Below are 20,833 nucleotides of genomic sequence, written 5' to 3'. Positions count from 1 at the left end.
TTAAACATCGTTTTATTTACCTTACTGATCATATTTTCTTAATATTAAACCACTTCCCTCCAAACAAAGTCAACGACTGACCTGAGCCTTTGTGTCAACGGTGTGTTTTCTTTGTGGGTGAAACATTTATATAAGACCGTTGGGGTTCCTTTTGTCCCACGCACACAGTGGGCTTCCTCTCTCTTTTTCCTTTCGAAAATAATTTTGAGGTTGGAGAAAAACTAAACCCAATGTTTAAATGTCCCCCTCTCTCATTACAGCGCCTCCACCACCACAGGACGTGCTGACGCCCCTCATGTCTCCTCCTAAAGTCTATGGAGTGAAAGATAACTTGATTTGATAACAGAATACATATCGCGAGTTACAGTAAATGCATTTTAGTACGTGAGAAGAGTTGTTGTAAAGTTCAGTCCGAAAGTGTTACTCATTACATTAGATCTGTACAAAAAATATTCGTTGAACTAAGAGCATACATATTTTACGAGTTAATAGAGCATGGTAGAAGAAGGGACCTAGCCATATCACTTAAAAAACAGCCCTATTATGTGAGCCTTTTTTCAATGGGAGAAGAGACAGCTGTCCTGCAGGTTTTAAGCCTGCTAGAGATGAAGAGGATCAACTTGTCGTCTGTTAAATCACATTTAACAAACCCAGATGACGTGACCAGACAGAGAATATCAAAAATTGTAAGTATAACATTTTTTACAGAGAAAAGCAGTCACATTTCTCCAACGTTAAATCATTTCCACATGCTAAAACGCATCGTTAAAAACACCTCTCTGTCAGCAAACTGCTCACGTCCATTTTTATATTTATTTCACTTACTGATACAGACTAAATGTACAAAACAAACTGGGGAGTTAATGAATGCAGAGGTCAGTGTGGGCAGGGAGAGGGAAAGGAGAGAGGGAGAAGGAGAGGCTAAATTCACACACATGGTTCTAGTTAGTGGACTCCCATTAAGGACAATGTGGTCTGGAAGAAACTTTACATTTCACAGTCTAAGGGCATTTTAAGACACTTCTGCCCGCCACTGAAAAGTCACTTTCAGTCATTTCATATACGAATAAAACACACTGTGCAACTGAAAATATGCATACGAGAATACAACAATAGAAAAATTGGAATGGTGAAAAAGGGACATTGATAGTGGTTTGTAATGTACAGTATACACAGGGAACAATACATTTAAACATTTGCGGTAATAGTTAGAAATCTGTATTTGTTCGTGTCCACTGGTTGGCAGCCATGTTGGAAGTAGGCTTTTGTTCTACTTCTGATTGAGAGAACAACAACTCCACTTACTTGACAAAGACATAGACAGCTGTCTTTTCGTGATGGTATACTGACTTTTTTACTAAAGCAATACATGTCAGCTGTTAGCTACCTGGTGCCATGCAGTTGTTCTGATGGCCCATAACAATTTTTAAATGTCCAATTTCCATTTGTCCTACAGCCTGTTATTCCGGCCATTGATCCAAAATATATCCAACCAACTAAGACAACAAGAAACAGCCAATCAGAGCCAGAGTAGGGCGGAACATGACGGTGCTATTGTGGGGGCAGTTTTTGGTAACTTCGGAATAATGGGCCATCAAACAATCCCCAGCTACTTAATCATAGTTTATATGACTTAAAATACCACATATAAGTTGATTTTTAAATGTTTTACTGAAGAGACAAAGCATTTTAGTTGGTGACTGACTACTCTAAATATTGGTTATCAGATAAGTAGCTGGTTTAGCTAAAGTTTGACGTAAAGGGTGGACTTCCGATGGCATGCAGCGAAAAGTGAGACTTATATCTGCAGAGGGCTTCATGTGCATGGATTATTCCACATGAGATAGTGGAGGCCTTGGGGGAAGGGAGGGTGCCTTTATGTCTGGGTTTCAGGTTCAGTGTTAAAAAAGCTCTCCTTTGCTTTTCCATGCCTGAATCCAAAGGATCATTCAATGGAAAAAGAAGCACTAAGCACTTTCACACTCAGATTCACGGAAAGTGAGAAAGAGAGGGGATCGTATGAAGGCAGGAGAAACTGCAACGAAATCTACTACAACAACGAAATCAGCTTTAGATTTGAAGTAGACATTAACGTGAAATAGTCCAGACACAGTTTCTAAAGTGTGTCCCTGTTTATAGATCAGGTGCCGCATAGTTCGAAGCACATCGAATGTATAGTATAAGCCTTTTTAGGAGTAAGTCTACATGGATATCGAGCCTGGACGTGACTCCACCCTCGCATTTAGACGCTCTCGCTAACGGCCTGTTTAGTTGATGTTGGCACCAGATGAAAGAGCTCGCATGGTCTCGCGAACTTGACTCTGGGTGAGGTCGGTGGGCTAATAGCTATTTAAATATCAACTCTGTGGAGATGCGGTCGTTATGACACACAGAAACACACCGATAATGCTGGCAACACGATAAAAGTAAATCACATTTTAGAAATAGACATCCTTAACAATATGGGATATCTTGAATCTACTTCTTTCATAAGAAGATAGTTTTCCCACAATTCAAATGAAAGGCGAGTGTAGCCAACTAAGAAATGTCAAGACAAGGGTGGTGTTAACAATCACATGCTCACATAATCAATCAGTATACTGCCCACTAAATCAACAAGTAAATATTTCATCCGTTCACATTTGAGTATCCTCCACGATGGACAAATCTGGTCTAAATCTGTGCACATTTTAAAATATTGTGTTCCTAATTTAAGCAACGCAGAATTCAAACATTGGTGCAAAAAATGTCCCTTTGAATCAGAAAAGCAAGTATTATCAAAGAACATATAAAATCCTATGTACACATTACGTCATCATTTTGACACATGACACATTTTGCCGTTCAAAAACCGTTTGAATACAAAATAATACAGACTATAAATAGACAATGCTTTGTACATTAGGCACAGTTAGTAGTGGTGTGTGTGTTTGTCTCATAGCTGCTGCTCCCCAAACAGAATCTGGGCGTAAACAGTGCCGCTACACGACGCCTTGGGTTCAGGAATTGGTTTCACGAGATCCAGCTCAGCGTAGGTCAGATTCTCCTCCACTATCTTCGGCTGGAGGTGGAGGAACATGCAACAGAGGAGAAATAATGATGGAGGAGAAGGGGCAGAGGGAAAGGAAGTGGTATTTGTGGTTAGTTAATAAGCATGGATGTTGAACTCTAACATTCACCTTGAACAGAACATGAGTACAGACAGAACATCTTTTAAAACTGAAGTTAGCAAGCAGAGACTCCACGCAGTTAAAAGTGTCTCCTCTTGTTGGTTTCCCAAAGCTTTATAGGTTTGGTTTCGTAACATTTGAGCTGATTGGACCCAGAGGCCACCTAACAAGAGTCTTGGGTTTAGGTCAATCTTCTATCGCCGCAGTTTTTGCCATTAAAATGCCAAGCTGCCACTTTAGTCAAGTGACAATTTAAACCAAATTAAACCGTGGGTATGTGGCACATTTTACGACACTTTCTGGTACTTTTGATTACAGGCACATTATAGTCTCCATTCAATTTCACACAATAACAATGCCTTGCTTGGTACGGTAGGTTTTAAGCAATGCATGCATAAACTATTAAAAATAATGTATCCGAAGTGATATAAGCCAATGCCTCCCATATTAGTTTAAAGCATGCAGAAATAAGTACTTGGTAGATTCCTTTATCACTGGGCAGTTATGAACGTTGTATGAAAATGGCATGCAGAACTCACCAGGACTACTTTCCTTGGTTGTGGTTTTAAAAGTTTGGGTTTCCGTGCTTTGTCTACAATGGGAACTGCAGGGACAAAACAAAATGCAGTGGTTTTAGAAGGGGTCTGAAGATTTATTGTATATATTTATGTGTCGAACTACAACCAGACCTCCTATCATATTTATGTGAGAAACAAGAACCAGACCCCCATTCATAACCGCACATGTGAGAGGCTTCCCTCTTTACAAAGTGTTTCAAACAGATAGTTATTGGATCAAAGGGAACAGAAGTTGCAAATAACAGCACAAATAAACGTCTGCCCTTCAACGGTAGGAATTTGGAAACTCCACCACATCACGGCACTCATGAAGATGGTACTGAATTCGAAATAACTCCCGAAAGGTTTTTGACTTGGGTGGATGCACATGATCTATTACATTCCCCATGGTGCTCATAACTCAAGAGTTTATCAGTGGAAGGGGCGGATGTTGACCTCAAACGCCAGAATGTATTCGTGTTTAGAAAGCAAAGCAGAACAACACCTCCATTTGGACTCTTGCTTTTCTGCTGGTGTTCCTCATCGGAGGTAGGAAGTAGTGGAGTACAAATACTTTGTTACTGTACTTAAGTACATGTTTCTGGTATCAGTACTTTACTCCACTACTTGTTTTTCTGACGACTTTTTACTTTCTACTTCTTACATGTTGAACACAAATACCTGTACTTTCTACTTCTTACATGTTGAACACAAATACCTGTACTTTCTACTTCTTACATGTTGAACTCAAATACCTGTACTTTCTACTTCTTACATGTTGAACACAAATACCTGTACTTTCTACTTCTTACATGTTGAACACAAATACCTGTACTTTCTACTTCTCACATGTTGAACTCAAATACCTGTACTTTCTACTTCTTACATGTTGAACCCAAATACCTGTACTTTCTACTTCTTACATGTTGAACTCAAATACCTGTACTTTCTACTTCTTACATGTTGAACTCAAATACCTGTACTTTCTACTTCTTACATGTTGAACCCAAATACCTGTACTTTCTACTTCTTACATGTTGAACCCAAATACCTGTACTTTCTACTTCTTACATGTTGAACACAAATACCTGTACTTTCTACTTCTTACATGTTGAACACAAATACCTGTACTTTCTACTTCTCACATGTTGAACCCAAATACCTGTACTTTCTACTTCTTACATGTTGAACACAAATACCTGTACTTTCTACTTCTTACATGTTGAACCCAAATACCTGTACTTTCTACTTCTTACATGTTGAACTCAAATACCTGTACTTTCTACTTCTTACATGTTGAACTCAAATACCTGTACTTTCTACTTCTCACATGTTGAACTCAAATACCTGTACTTTCTACTTCTTACATGTTGAACTCAAATACCTGTACTTTCTACTTCTTACATGTTGAACTCAAATACCTGTACTTTCTACTTCTTACATGTTGAACTCAAATACCTGTACTTTCTACTTCTCTCATTTCCCAAACAGCTGGTTCCTTTAGTCTGAATGTGTGTTTGGTGCGTGATCATTATTCTTTAGAGTCATTGCGTGTCTATTGATTTGAACACGATCCGTGTATCCATCACTTCCTGGTCTTCTCTAAAGAAGAGGGACCAATGGAAACGTTGTCATGTTGCCGTTGTTCAGCATGGAAACATTCATTAGCTAACAATGACATTATTGTTCTATTGATATAAAGGGAGGTCAGGTACTCTTTAAAGCAGCTGCTAGTTATGGGTACTTTTTACTGAAGTACACTTCAAAGCCTCTTTACTTTGACTTGAGTAAAGAAGTTTAGTCAGTACTTCTACTTTCACCAGAGTATTTTTAAACACAAGTATCTGTACTTCTACTTGAGTAAAGGATGTGTACTTCTCTGTTCATCATTGATAGACTCTTATTCACCTTTTGCTGGTATCTCTGGAGGTATCTCCTCTTGGTAGTCTCGGCTCCTCTTCTTTCTGTACCTCCTCTCTTTCTTAGGCAGAGCAGGAGACATATTGAGCATGCTGGTGACGGTCTCTCCCGAGCTGTAGTGAGACCAGAATACAAGAGGTTAAGTGTCAATAAGAACATTTGAGCGTCTGTATACTTCTATGGCTATGTTTGTTTCGCCCTAACGTCTTACCTGTTCTGAGAGCTTTTGACCAAGAGGTAATTATCTGCAGATATAAAACACAACACATGTCATTTACAAAATATAGACTGAACTAGAAAAATGCATCGAAAGAAACAAGAGGTGGCTAAAGGAATGAAGATACAGACAAAGGAAATGATATAGAAACAGGGCAAAAGGTGAAATGGAGACATCAGAAAAAAAAGTCAAAAGTCACTACTTATTATTCTGATGGCCCATTTCCCCCAAACTCCAAAAGTTGAAATTTGTTTCCCAATCGACAAGGCAAAAAGAGCATTTGTCCAATGGCCCGTAATCCAGAAAAACAAACATCCGATTGGTCCACACATCATTCTTTATAATAATTAACCTTTTCCGTCTGTTCGTTGAAAGGAGAATGAGAATTTTTTAGAGCAATGGCCGTTTTTGTGTGTGTGGGCTATTATACAAATGGGCCATTGATCCAATTTGATACCTTTCGAGTTATTGGGCCATGGGAACAATAGTCGGTCCTGGAGTAAACTTTATGTTGCTGCTAACCTTTTAACCTCTGCTTCCTCTGTATGTACTGACATGTTACTGTCACCGTGAACATGCACATACACAGCAAACCAACTGAGCAGATCAGCACTGCACACAGGTACACATCTGAAACACAAAAACATGTACACACACACATCAGCCTGATATCACTTTACGAAAGGTCTGAAGGAAAATCACAAGGACATGTTGTGCTGAGCTATTTCAAGACACTCTACTTTGCCAAGGACGATACAGTGCATGTCCACCACAAACATCCACACACACACACACACACACACACACACACACACACACACACACACACACACACACACACACACACACACACACACACACACACACACACACACACCACACACACACACACACACACACACACACACACACACACACACACACACACACACACACACACACACACACACACACACACACACACACACACACACACACACACACACACACACACACACACACACACACACACACACACACAAAATGACGACTTACCTTCAAACAAGCTCCACAGGCTTTCTTTGGCTTTGGTGGCCGGTAGGACATGCACTACATGGAGAAAGGGAAGATAGTATGTTAGGTCCATAGTCATCACTGTGGCCTCCCTGTCGCCTGATTACACACTGGCTGGAGTTTAAATCAAGCTAATTGTAGCCTCCTCCCTGCGTCTCTGCATCCCTGTCCAGAGGGCTCAACTTCATTTGGAGGATGAAATAATGCAGTGGGTTTGGAGTTATGCATCATGGTAAACCTTCTCCTCACATCCACCGATGCATGGCGGTCTCACTTTTTCTTCATGACTAACGAGGCAACCTGTGACCAATTTTGACGATGTACCACCTTAGAGTTTATTCTTTCGGGACATCAACAACATGCACATTAAACGTTTGCCAAGAACATTGAGATCCCAGTCCCTTTGATTTACTATCATTCAGATTGTTGAATTCGGAAACTGAGGTTCCCACTTAACCAAGTCAAAGCTATCTAATTAGCAAATTATTATCTGCAAGAATAAAACGACAAAACACAGTAAATTGGTGACAAATAAGTTGAACTAAAACAAATGGCCCAGGATTCAAACCGTGGATGTTTCCATGACTTAAAAAACATTGTTTTTCATACACAACATTTGACCAGTTTTTTTTACCATTTTATTTTATAAACTCTATCCTTTGCTTCTATAAAATTAAATCCTAAATCACACAAAAGGTGGCATAAAGTAATGCTAGGTTTGAACACATTTCTTAAAACTTGAAATCCCCCAAAAATGTAGTGAGATTTTGAGATTTGAGATTTCATGGTGGTTTTTAGTATTTTAAATGGATGTTTCTTAGTCTTTTCAGTGTCATCATATCTTTCATGTCTTCATGTAAATCTCAGCACGAAGCAGATAACTGCGACACCACAAAAACCCAATGTTATCACCGATGGGGAATCAAAGGCATGTGAACGCAGCCTTAATCCGTGAAATGAGAATCCCAGTTATATGCTTCTCGTGTCCTAAGTGTCTGAGAAAACGTGTTTCCCTGAATCTCTTCTCACACACACACACACACACACACACACACACACACACACACACACACACACACACACACACACACACACACACACACACACACACACACACACCACACACACACACACACACACACACACACACACACACACACACACACACACACACACACACACACACACACACACACACACACACACACACACACACACACACACACACACACACACACACTTCTTCACCCCATGTGACCACAGTAGTCTTAACACGGCTGTTCTCTCGCTGACACCCAGCAGGGCATCTTGAAATACCCCAAACCACCAGAAGCTGACGACTGGAGACTTTCCCACAGGAAGACTGTCTGTGCTGACTGGAGGAGGAGCTTCTGCTGATTGCATCTACAAAGTAGCAGCAATTAAGTGGATCCTCCCTGGACAGTTATTGTGTACTAAACTAAAACATAAACTCTAAAAACGAATGTACAAATCTACAAGAAGTAAACAGAATCTTCAAATCAGTTCCTTTGGTGATTGATTTCCTGTTGCAGTGTATAAGCAAATGTGCTGTTTAACAAATAAGACATTTAAAGTGGTCAAACTATTTCAGTGATTTTTTTAGCGAATAAAAGGTGATTTTAACGGGAGTGGCTATATACAGGACGGTCCTGTACACAACGCCAAATGGCTATATACAGGACGGTCTTTATCGGCAGAAAAATCGAGTCGCTTTTTATGTAGTCTACAGAAATATGGATATAATTGGTGTACAATTAACTTTTACAGCAGGATAAATTACAAAAATGTACAGCATACTACATACAATTCAAAATACGGTTTCTCCGATTTCTAAAATAAAAATGCCGGCGTAGCCGATAAATGATTTGTGTTGCTTTCAATGCAAAATCTCTACACGTCAACGAAATGTCGGCGTATTCTTTTAAAAAAAAACTTCAGTTTTAATAAAACCGAGTAGTCTTTAAAGTATGCAGTGATATCATTTACAAGTAAAACATTGTGCATTGGAAAATATAAAGTAGAAAATGATTGAAACAACATAAAAAGATAAGCCAAAAAAAGACTGAAATCAGCATAAAAAGCTAAGCAATTGGCATGGAAAGAGATTTAATTGCCACCATTTTATATTGAGGGGAAACTCATTGAAAATAATGTTGTCGTGAGAATATTTATCTGTGAATCCTATCCCTACATTACCACCCGCGAAACTTGCTTAAGCATGCTATAATAGCCCGGTCGTCATTTGACGTTAGCTGCAGGACGGTCCTGTATATAGCCATTTCAGAGAGTTGTGTGCAGGAAGGTCCTGTATATAGCCTTGGCCGATTTTAACCTCAACTCAAGCTTGAGATTTGCCGAAGTAACTAGATAAGAGGTAATCCGTCTACTCATCGCTCTAGGATGTGACCTTCCTAACATTATGAAATAAAGACAAAATCAATATTTACATCCGGTTTTCGACATTGTTTTCCGCCGTTTGACGTTAGATTGGCGCTCTTAATTACGTCATTTGTTTCGCCATCTTCTTATGCAACGGCATAAACATTTTCCCACTGGAGAAAAGGTGCAAACTACTGCCTATCTTAATCAACAAACTCCTAGTAAATGCATTTCTAGTAGATAGATACAACATGCCTTCATTAACTTTTTTAATGCAGATTCTCTAGAGATTGGGATGGAAACTCGGAGCGTGAATGTTGCAAATATACATTAGTTCATCGGAGTATCTGTGGTAACTCAACATGTATATTTTCTAGTTTCTTGTTTATTTCTTATTGTACAATGCCATGTCTTGTTATGCCGCCGCTGCAATACAAACATGTCACAAATTGGGATCGATAAACTTCTATCTTATCTTACATTACATGTCACTTGTAGGCGCTTTTATCCAAAGCGATTTACATACTCAATACGAGCAATTTTGGGTGAAGTGTCTCAGAGAAACAACGACATGCCGATCATACTTGCCAGCCTTGAGACCTCAGAAAATGGGAGCATTTCAAAACCTCCGCGGGGGGGGGGTGGATCGCCCCCCCCCGCCGGAGCATATGGGCTGGACCTGTATTTCAGGAGTGAGCAGAGGGTCGAGGTGTCGATTCTTCTTCCTCACCCTCTCAGACTTTCAGTTGCGCGCGCTACTAAAGAGACGCGCTACCATGGAAACCAAACAATGGTAGCTGTATTAAAGTCCGAGTGGAAACAGTCCTGAGTAAATCTGATTTTGTCAGAAATCGGGAGAAATACGGGAGAAATATGACCCCGGGAGGAAACCGGGAGAGGGCGTCTCCCGCGAAAATCGGGAGGGTTGGCAAGTGATGCTGACTGCAGTGGGGTTTGAACCTTTGACCGCCTGACCCCAACATCAACGCACAAGCCACTGCAACACAAAACGTCTGATCTTAAAACCCTCTCTCCGTGCACAGTTAGGTTAGAGTCAGACTTTCTCCTACTTTAATTTAGAAACCCCGCGCTCCCTCCACAGTTCATTATTCACAGCGTAACTCACGATAACATCCGTGACGTGTATGTGGTGTTTTCCCCTCAGATTCTGCTCCGTCAGGGAGGCAGCTGCACATCTTGGAATAATCAGAAATGGGATGAATCTGGTGTTCTGTGTGTGCGTCTCATCTAGAGAATGGCTTCTTTTTAAAAGCTACTGCATCGGACCGCAGTGGAAACATTCACACACACGTCTTTGTGTTCATCAGATCCACAGAGACTGACTTTCAGATTTGTGGCTCTTTTCTGTTTTGTGCCCCAACAAACCCAACACTGTAAACATGAATACACAGACATGTTCTGCAGTGTATAATGATCCTCTGTGTCGATCTCGCCTCTAATTTACTGTATTATAAATGACGGGATGTTGTGTGTCTTTACAAAGCGTTCAATGGTTCCCCTTTAACTTCCTGTTGCTTCTTTTCTTCGAAGAATTTGATTATATTAGTACATTTTGTTTCCCTATATCGGCGATTTTGACTTTTAAAAAACGATGTTTGTGACCCCAAAACGGCAATATCTTTAGTTATTTTCTTGAAAGGATGCTAATAAAATACTTTATAAGTAGCATATATAATATACAAATACTCAATATGTCACTCTAATGGCAATTTACATACGTTATTAACGTTGGATTTTAAACAATTATATCTGTGACCCCAAAACAGCAATATTTCAGATTCCTTTGTCATTGTAAAGCTGCCGATCCATCCAAGTATCATTCATTATGCTACAACGTTGAATATTGTAATATTACTTGGACTAAATAAACAGATATTAGAGTGCATTCAGTTCTGCTTTTTTCTGCTGCTCTCAGTATAGCTCTAAAATATAACAAAATGCTCGTTCAATACAAAAAATGAAAGGAAATTACTTCCAACATTTACTCAATATGTCACTATAATGGCAATCTACATCTACAGGCCTATTTGTGTTGGCTTTTAAAGGGCCCATGCTAGGCTGCGGGTGTGTGTGTGTGTTCGGGCTGGGTTTCACTGTGTCTCGCTGACGGCCACTGGGCTCACAGGGAGGGGGGGGGGCAGGAGCTCCAACGAGCCGTGTAGGACAGAGAGTGAATACACATCCTATACAGAGATGCTGTGAGAAATGTGTGTTTGGAAAATTGCACACTATAAATGTATTCTAGTCGACCTCAACAATGGAACTATGATCCGTAGAAATGGCCATGACATGGGACCTTTAAAGAAAACCTCGTGTGACCCCAGAACGGCGATATTTCAGATTTCTTCTTCTTGTAAAACTGCCAAAACAACACTATACTTAAACCCACGCCACATCCGTAAGTCGTGCACCTCTTCCTGCTCTCTCCAGGCTCTCTTGTGAACTTGCAGTCGCCCACATGTGCTAAAGAAATACCCAGCGATCCAGTTTGTTTACGCCAGGACGAGGCCGAGTCCACTCTGCCCTCACTTTCCCTGCCGAACCCTGTGACCCCTCAGCACGTGTTTGTTATAGCAGCAGCCGGTAGAGTAATGGGAGTGCTGTGCGATTGTGGAAACACCTGGTCCCTAATGCTATCCGACCACAGGAATTCCACTTCTTAGACGTCACGAAGACACACAGAAAGTCCCAGTGATCTGCCGTTTCTCACGTGAAGTGGGGTCCGGGAGCAACGGTCCCGCAGGGGTTTGAACTGAAGCTGATGTTTATCATGGCTGTCAAGCGGTGGTGTTGATACTGGGAGGGAAACCCACCGCCTGCTGCTCTGCTGGATAGAAATAGTGCCGTTTTCCAGTGTTGTTGGAGCCATTACAATTACCCAATCTAGATCCTGGAGATTGGTGTGTATAGGGAACTCATCGGGGGACACAAATGAATATTTTAGCTTTGAGTTTCCCCTGATTTAAATGGATTTAAATTGATATGGGGAGGGTAACCAAACAGCTTGCATGACAAACTGGGAGTGTGAAGTCTGAGAGATGGTCTATTAAGAGATGCTATCAGTAGCATTCGGGGAAATGTAGGATCCACCATGTTTTAAGCTAAACACCAACGAAGAACTCACGCAGTCATATCTCAGGCTGTTTTCCTTCGACTTTGACTATTCATTTTATACATGAGTGGAGCTTGGAGATAATTTAGTTTCTCCTGAATTTATTATGCTATACTTTAATTTAGACTCAAATGGACGAGTTGACAATGACCTGTACGACAAGTTGGGGGTAAAAAGCTATCTAACAAAAGGAACTATCTAACAGAGGTTGCATATTTTCACAAGGGGTCTGCACAGCATTTCATTTGAGCTAAACTCCAGATATCAGAATATCTCTCAACTTTTGGAAGTGCAATATTTAATGAGTGAAGTGCACCTGAACAGATTTGTACCTCATATGACATCCCTTACTTACCAAACAAGTTGTACTTTCACAAAAAGCTTCTTATTCACTTCTTATCAGTCAAACAGCATTGGCTTTTGAAACGTATGCCCCTTTCACACCAGCGCCTTTTCAGCTCCGGCTCGGAGCTAGAGCCTGAAAAGCGCCGGGTTTTCCAGTTCACACCGGAGCTGCGCCGGCTCTTAGCTCCGGAATCCGCTTCATTTCCAGCTCCAAAAAAATGTCGGTCCAGAGGCAAGAGCTTTGGAGCTAAGAGGTGACGTCGCTTACGTCTCTCTTACGTCGAGGCGTGCAGGAAACTAAACCCACCTCCCATGGGTCGACTGTCAGCCTGCCTACAAGCAGTAGTGCCTATAAACACACTTTATAAAGTCAGGCAACACTAACCAGGCTTCGTGTGATTCTGTTTATTTGTGCCTTACTTTGACCCTCCGTTCTCTGTTATCGATCATTGTGGAGAGAGGCAGACGTGCTGTTTTGTATTATTGCAGCTATCGGATGCAAGTAGTCAGTTTAGCTTCGGTTGCTATGCCAACATCACCCGTTTTATACCAGAGAAACTTTCATAACAGCGTTGTGATACCAAACAGCGTCAATTCAGACGGACACACATTCACTTAGGCTAAGGGAACTGGGGATATGCATCAGCTGCTTGTGTGAGTCGGACAGTGAATACTTTAGAGCGGCCGCTGCAGTGGGAGCTAACCGGGAGCTAACGGGAGAATAAAGTCCGTGGAAGAGCAGCACTGCAGCGGTCGGTAAATGCTGCAGAAACACATTAATAAACAATGAACCACGGCACTCTGGAGCAAAGCATAAGGTTGGAGAAGTCGTTATTCAATTTATTCTGGCTTCATGTGATTAAAAGCAACACGATCATCGACCCGACGCAGTTGTTGTTGTTGTGAGCTGCCGTTGGGGGGCAAATCAGCGATGTAAACGGTGACGTCATGACGCAGCAGGGGCAGCTCTGGGGCGCCAGTGGGCGGTGTGAACAGAGCGGGAGCTGAAAAGGGAAACTGGAGCTGAACCAGAAAAGCTCCCGCTCGGAGCTAGAAACTGAAAAGCGCTGGTGTGAAAGCCGCATTATACTACCGGAAAACCGATGATGAAAAGTCAAATTTGGATAAAATAAATGTAGTCCTAGCTTCAATCGACCACAACGACTTATTTATCCATTTAATTAAAACACAAAGGTATTTACAGACGTGACGTACAGATGTTGTCTGTAACAAAAGCATAGGTGTGTATAGAAATAAAGCCTTTGGTCAAATTTGAAAGCACCAACGTAGGGATGCTTATAAAGGAAATCTATTTATAACCAATAGGAAATCCAAACTACTAAACAAGGGAGGCTTCCTTTATTTTCCTCTGTACGTACGTGTATTGTCATCCATGTCATAATTGCAGTATTCATTCAGAAATGTCACAGTAGCCTTATTTATTAATATCTCAGAAACCACAATGGACCGGCGCTTCCTCGGATGAAAATAGCTCTCCACGTCCTCGACCTCAGAAGAGCCAGACAGCGACCACTCGACTGTCACTGCAGACAAACACTCCAGCGTCACCTTCCTTCAGCCCAACTATCTCTTGTTCCAGTTCTGCTGAGTCTCTCCTCTCTCGGTCTGCTCTACTTCTGGGAGGGAAACTCTTTGTCGGAGCCAATGTCAACACTCTGGGCCCAGACTTGGCTCCGGACACCCCGAAAAGTCACAAAACCGGTAGGAACACTTCCATGGAAAAAGTGGTGAGCAACGTCTAGTGTCGTTGAACTCTCAGTGATACAGCATCGAACTTAAAAGCAAAGGAATTGTCTCAAATTTGTTTTGAATTTCTTACTTTCAAGCATCAATTTCAAAGAAAATCCTCTCAACCAGTTTTCTGCTGATATTTGACGCCACACTGACTACACAAAAAAAAAAAAAAAGCTTTAACAGAAAGTGACACTCATCTGTTCGGAGTAAATAAAAGTAATATTGATTAAGATTAGCATCACTATTTACAAAAACCCGATCGTCCTCTAAAAACGGACAACATCCCAGTTCTATCAACTCAGGCATGCAATAACGTTGTTCAATATCGCTATATTGCTTTGAACAAATACACAGATATTAACGTGTATTCAGTACTGCCTTTTTGCTACTCGAAGTGTACCGCTAAAATACAACAAATTGCCCGTTCAATACAAAAATGAAAGGAAATTACTTCCAACGATATTTCATTGAACACATTAAGGACACACAAAAAAGACTACATTTGAAACGGCCTTTTTTTTTTAAAACCGATACTCTCTTTCAACTAAATCTCAACGGTTTATTCCACAAGTTGATGACAGTAAAACATCATATTGTGCAGCACTACGTGTCTAGTTTGAACCCATTCACAAGCTAAAAAACTGTTGTATAGAAACACTAGAAAGTTAGTGAAAGTTATGAACTAGCGACGTTAGCTCGTTTGGCTAGCTAGGTCGCTACAGCTAACATGATCTGATAGCCACAATTTAGATTTCAGCCAAGTGATACTTGCTGGCAATAAAGGCAAAGACTAGCTGCCCTTGTGTACTAAGCTTGTGTGGTTAACGTGCCCTAATTATAACTGCAAATCAAATATTCTTTTGCGAGGACGTAGAGGAAAGACTCAGAAAGCTTTTAAAGTCTGTCTCTGGCTTTTATAAAAGTGAAGAGATTTCTCCGCAGTATCTGGTAGCCGTGGATTTGTCATTCGTTCCGTTGCGTGAGCGTCTCCTGTGTCAGCGGCGGCCTTGAAACCTCACACTCTCTGCTCTGTCTCCAAGATCAAGTACTCCAACTCAAAGCCACAACTTATTGAGATGGAGGATCCTTTTAACCCCAGCTCCTAACCAATGACATGTCCCGTCCCAAATGAAAAGCAGGACAGGGCTCAGCGGACCCTCTTCACCGCCTCTTCAGCTCTTCAGACAGATGGATTAGATCAGATGTGGTAAGGGAAATGCAGAACTGCTCCCCAAGGACACACTGCTTCTGCTGTCCTCAGTCTAGAGTTATCACCATTTTGGATTATTTGGGGGTCTTCTTTAGGTCTGCAAGTCTGCGAACATCGCCTAATTTGCTTTAAACTGATATTGGCAGAGTTGGCACAAACAGATGTCATGCCCCTTTTCTTTCCAGTTATATTCTTGCCGTCCAAATCACCGATTATTCAACTCAAGCCTCCAACAGTTTCATGAGCTCATCGTCAGCAGTCTAAGATCTCTGGCATCGGTGCAAAAACTTCATTGCGGTTTTTACTATTATCAAAACAGCATCTGTAATTGCTTCTGTTGTGGTTTCAGAAATAGCTGTTAAGTCACCGCCTGCATTAAACGCAGTGATGTCATTCTGAGAGAAACTAGGCATCGGCTGCTGGCTTCTTCTTCCAACGAGGGATTGAGAGCAGAGGATCTCCATCGGATGTTGGCTTAAGACCCCCATTTCTGATCTAACTCCACTTTCTTTGCACACTTGAAATGAAAGAAAACCCTACGAGAAACTCGACAGTGGGTTCCACCTCCAGGGTTGAGAAACTATGTCCTAATAGTAAAATAAACGTTCACCAATTCTGGAATAGGGCAAAAGGAAAACAAGTAGTATCTGAAAAACTTTAGATAAGGATTACCTTGTATGTATTTTTGATAACGGATGGATAGAAGTTGTGTTTAGTTGTAACTAACGATAAGTTCAGAGATATCTGTACTTCATGATTTTCTGTTGAATCATTTCTAATGGAATCCGAAGAAGCCGCTCAATTGTACCGATACGTCATCATTATATACATATTATATATGCAGTACCAAACAAGTACGAGGTTCTATCCAAAACGTTTTGGTTGTTGAACGTCACTTTTTGAACGTCACTTTTTAAAAATGATGGTAAATGAAACCCTGAACCCTCCTGTTGTCTTCGGGTCAAACCTGACCGATTCACTACTTTCATCAATCAGACATCTTTAGTTTTACATTCGATTGCATCAAGGCTTCATGACATCCTTCACAGGAGACTTTGAACATATACAATGGCTGATCAACACTTTCATTGCATTCTGGATTATTTAGTCAACTTTGTAACACCATGGTGTTCCCGCTCAAACATGACCGCCATAAAGAAAAGGAATTAGTAACCATCCGGATCAGATAAAACACACACACACACACACACACACCACACACACACACACACACACACACACACACACACACACACACACACACACACACACACACACACACACACACACCACACACACCACACACACACACACACACACACACACACACACACACACACACACACAACACACACACACACACACCACACACACACACACACACACACACACACACACACACACACACACACACACACACACACACACACACACACACACACACACACACACACACACACACACACACACACACACACACACACACACCACACACACACACACCACACACACACACACAATGATATTGAATTATTAGAGTTTATATACCAAAAAGGTACACGCATGTATAATAAAATACCTATAATAATAAACTGTTAAGAACCTTAAAGAAAATATTTCCACATATTAACCCATTAACACGGCCATTTTAACAATTAGCATTATAGAACAACATTGTATTATATCAGGCTTTCAATCGAGAGGGAAAATGTGTAGTTTTAAGGATTTCTCACCAAATTAAGCCATTTTTCTTACGTTTGCCCTGTTGGACAAATACATGCTATTCTACCAGCTATGTGTATAAAAATAAATGCCTCAAATCAATACTTATATCCAGACTGTGAGAAGAAAAAAAGACCTTAAGCATTTAGTTTTTAGTTAGCAAAGGGTTTAAGACCATTCAGAAAGTTAATAAACATTTGAAAGTTATCATCAGGATGAGTCAAAGAAAGAGATGCACTCAGTGGAACCGGGAAATAATATTAATATATAAGATTGTATGGCAGTTGTTTGACACAGGTAGACTTTCGTTCCACAGACATCATCAGACTTCCTTTGGCTTTGTTAAGAGTTAAAGTTGCTGAATGATATTCAAGTGTTAAACTGGTGGGGTTGCTCCTCCTGCTTTGACCACATAATAGATAACTCATGTCTCTACGGTGTCTCCATTTCTCTCCCCTCTCCTGTAACAGGACCCCACAGTGAGTCTGTGTCAGCTCGGGGTTTTTGGGACACTCTTCTGGCTTTTATTAAACCTCGGAGTCCGGCGGGGCTGCGAGGACCAGACGGTCTGCGGTCCTCAGAAGTGCTTTTAGTCTGGCGACAGTTTGATGAACGTGGATGTTCCCCGGACAAAGAAGTCCACTTAACCAAACCTCTTTACCTCCAGCATGCGGGGCAACGTGTCGTCTGGGATTCACTGAATTAGGACTCTGAATCTTCTTGCTTGTGCATTATTTTTGCTTATTATCACACACACACACACACACACACACACACACACACACACACACACACACACACACACACACACACACACACACACACACACCACACACACACACACACACACACACACACACACACACACACACACACACACACACACACACACACACCATGTATACATCACTTCAGGGGACATTACATTGACTTACATGCATTTCCTGGAGACTTATCCGAACCTTAACCACAACCAACACATGACTAACCCTAAACAAGTCTTCACCCTAAAATTAATGATTCCCCTTATGGGGACCTCCAATGTGTCCCCATAAGGGAGGCGAGTCCCCACACGTGACATGTAAACAGATTTAGGTCCCCCACAAGTATAGTAATGCGAGACCACACACACACACACACACAGAACAATTTGATACATTTCCCGCTCTTATGTGCCCCTCCCCCACATGGATCCCACCTGGCACGCAATACATGTTCAGTGTCTGTTCTCTGTATATGTACTGCAGTGTTTCCTGTGTACCAGTACTCTGATACCACATGTACAGTTTGAAAGGGTGTGAAATGACATGTGGTGATGATTAATGGTTTTTGTGTTCATGTGATAGCAGTTAAAACAGGACCGGTCAAATTTTTCGCGAACACCAAAGTAACACCTATAAGAATGGTTTTTTTTGCTTCTTGCCTGTCAGACATTTTGTCCTTACACCTTATCTGTTACTCTACACATGTGAAGGATGGTGATGCTCTAGAGCTCTTGCTGCCTCACCTCTGAGCTCAGTAGCGGCGGTGCAGTTCGACGAGGCCTTCCAGCGGTCCTGGTGCTTTTTAAACTCCTGCACCCGGCACATGTAGAGCCCTCGATCCCCCTCGGACACGTTCAGGATCTCCAGGTCAAAGACCTTCCCCTGCTTCACCACCGTCAGCTTCAGTTTGGGCCACGGGAAGCTCTTCGTGTAGTTCCCGTAGAAGCGCGCCTTCCTCATGTTGACACGGGCGATGAGGAGTTCGTCCTCCGGTCGGTCCGTGCCCGCGGGCAGGAACGTCCATTTCACGACCGGCAGAGCGGCGTTTCGTCTCCGCTGGGACACAACACAGGAGAGCGTGATGTTTTGACCCTCCTGGGCCACCGTGAAGGGGTACGGGGTGATGGTGACGTTAATGGCCAAACACCAATCTGGAGAAGACGGACACAAGTTATTTAAAGGTCACCTATTACGCAAAAGTGTTCATGTCTCTTCTACATCAACATGTGTCCCCTCTTCTCCATGTCTCTTCTACATCAACATGTGTCCCCTCTTCTCCATGTCTCTTCTACATCAACATGTGTCCCCTCTTCTTCATGTCTCTTCTACATCAACATGTGTCCCCTCTTCTTCATGTCTCTTCTACATCAACATGCGTCCCCTCTTCTTCATGTCTCTTCTACATCAACATGTGTCCCCTCTTCTCCATGTCTCTTCTACATCAACATGTGTCCCCTCTTCTTCATGTCTCTTCTACATCAACATGTGTCCCCTCTTCTCCATGTCTCTTCTACATCAACATGTGTCCCCTCTTCTCCATGTCTCTTCTACATCAACATGTGTCCCCTCTTCTTCATGTCTCTTCTACATCAACATGTGTCCCCTCTTCTCCATGTCTCTTCTACATCAACATGTGTCCCCTCTTCTCCATGTCTCTTCTACATCAACATGTGTCCCCTCTTCTTCATGTCTCTTCTACATCAACATGTGTCCCCTCTTCTTCATGTCTCTTCTACATCAACATGTGTCCCCTCTTCTTCATGTCTCTTCTACATCAACATGTGTCCCCTCTTCTTCATGTCTCTTCTACATCAACATGTGTCCCCTCTTCTTCATGTCTCTTCTACATCAACATGTGTCCCCTCTTCTTCATGTCTCTTCTACATCAACATGTGTCCCCTCTTCTCCATGTCTCTTCTACATCAACATGTGTCCCCTCTGTGGAAAGAGACTCTGAAAGTTTCAGGAACAAAGATTTTCTCTCTTTTTGATCCATTTCTATAAAAACCTGTCTGAAAATGAGCGGATCAGACTTTGGCCACTTTGTGATGTCATAACGATGTGTTGGCTTGCGTAACCGTTAGCCAATCAGCAACAAGGTAGTTCCTGTCTTTCCACAAATAGCTGGTTTCCTATAGTTTAGTGTTTCATTGTGGACAGGGATGGTTTTGAAAATGACCTGAAGAAAAGACTCTGCTTCGAGTCCTTTTCAAAGATAATTGAAGTAGACGCTCGAACATGCCTAAAGACACCCAACACATACTGAGGCCAGGTTTCAAAGATAATCGCGTAGTAAAGCCTGATATTGTGACAGGCCTCACCTCAGTTTTTGTCCCGGTCAATAATGATGTGTTCATTCATGCTACGATTACACTTTGTATCCAACATGGAGGAAAAGTCCTCAAGGCGTCTGAGAGAAACACATCAACGTTTGGTCGTCCTGTCGTGCGGTGACTTTCAGGATTCCCAACATATTAATGCAACTGAAACATTAGTTGATATATTTAAAGCTTGAGCTGAGTTTCAGACAAAGTACTGACCAATTAGCAGTTCCCAAAATAGAAATAGTACGATGAGGATTTGCATT

The 20,833-nt window shown here is 41.7% G+C and overlaps 1 protein-coding gene across 1 annotated transcript in view; it reads right to left on the bottom strand.

Annotated features, from left to right (window-relative positions):
- Positions 1 to 794: 794 nt before the first annotated feature.
- vstm4b (V-set and transmembrane domain containing 4b) overlaps positions 795 to 20,833 on the bottom strand; it is a 21,401-nt gene continuing 1,362 nt past the window's right edge. The window contains exons 2-8 of the mRNA XM_034108144.1: positions 18,990 to 19,397; positions 6,900 to 6,953; positions 6,387 to 6,494; positions 5,859 to 5,892; positions 5,636 to 5,760; positions 3,710 to 3,774; positions 795 to 3,061 (exon numbers count right to left, since the gene is read on the bottom strand). Coding sequence (XP_033964035.1) covers positions 2,936 to 3,061; positions 3,710 to 3,774; positions 5,636 to 5,760; positions 5,859 to 5,892; positions 6,387 to 6,494; positions 6,900 to 6,953; positions 18,990 to 19,397 — 920 coding nt within the window. The 3' untranslated portion in view covers positions 795 to 2,935. The remainder of the gene's footprint in view (positions 3,062 to 3,709; positions 3,775 to 5,635; positions 5,761 to 5,858; positions 5,893 to 6,386; positions 6,495 to 6,899; positions 6,954 to 18,989; positions 19,398 to 20,833) is intronic.

The sequence above is a fragment of the Pseudochaenichthys georgianus genome, chromosome 19 (assembly GCF_902827115.2).
Source record: "Pseudochaenichthys georgianus chromosome 19, fPseGeo1.2, whole genome shotgun sequence".
Classification (NCBI taxonomy): Eukaryota; Metazoa; Chordata; class Actinopteri; order Perciformes; family Channichthyidae; genus Pseudochaenichthys; species Pseudochaenichthys georgianus.
The sequence above is the reverse complement of the archived record's forward strand: the minus strand, read 5'-3'. Positions and strand labels throughout refer to the sequence as shown.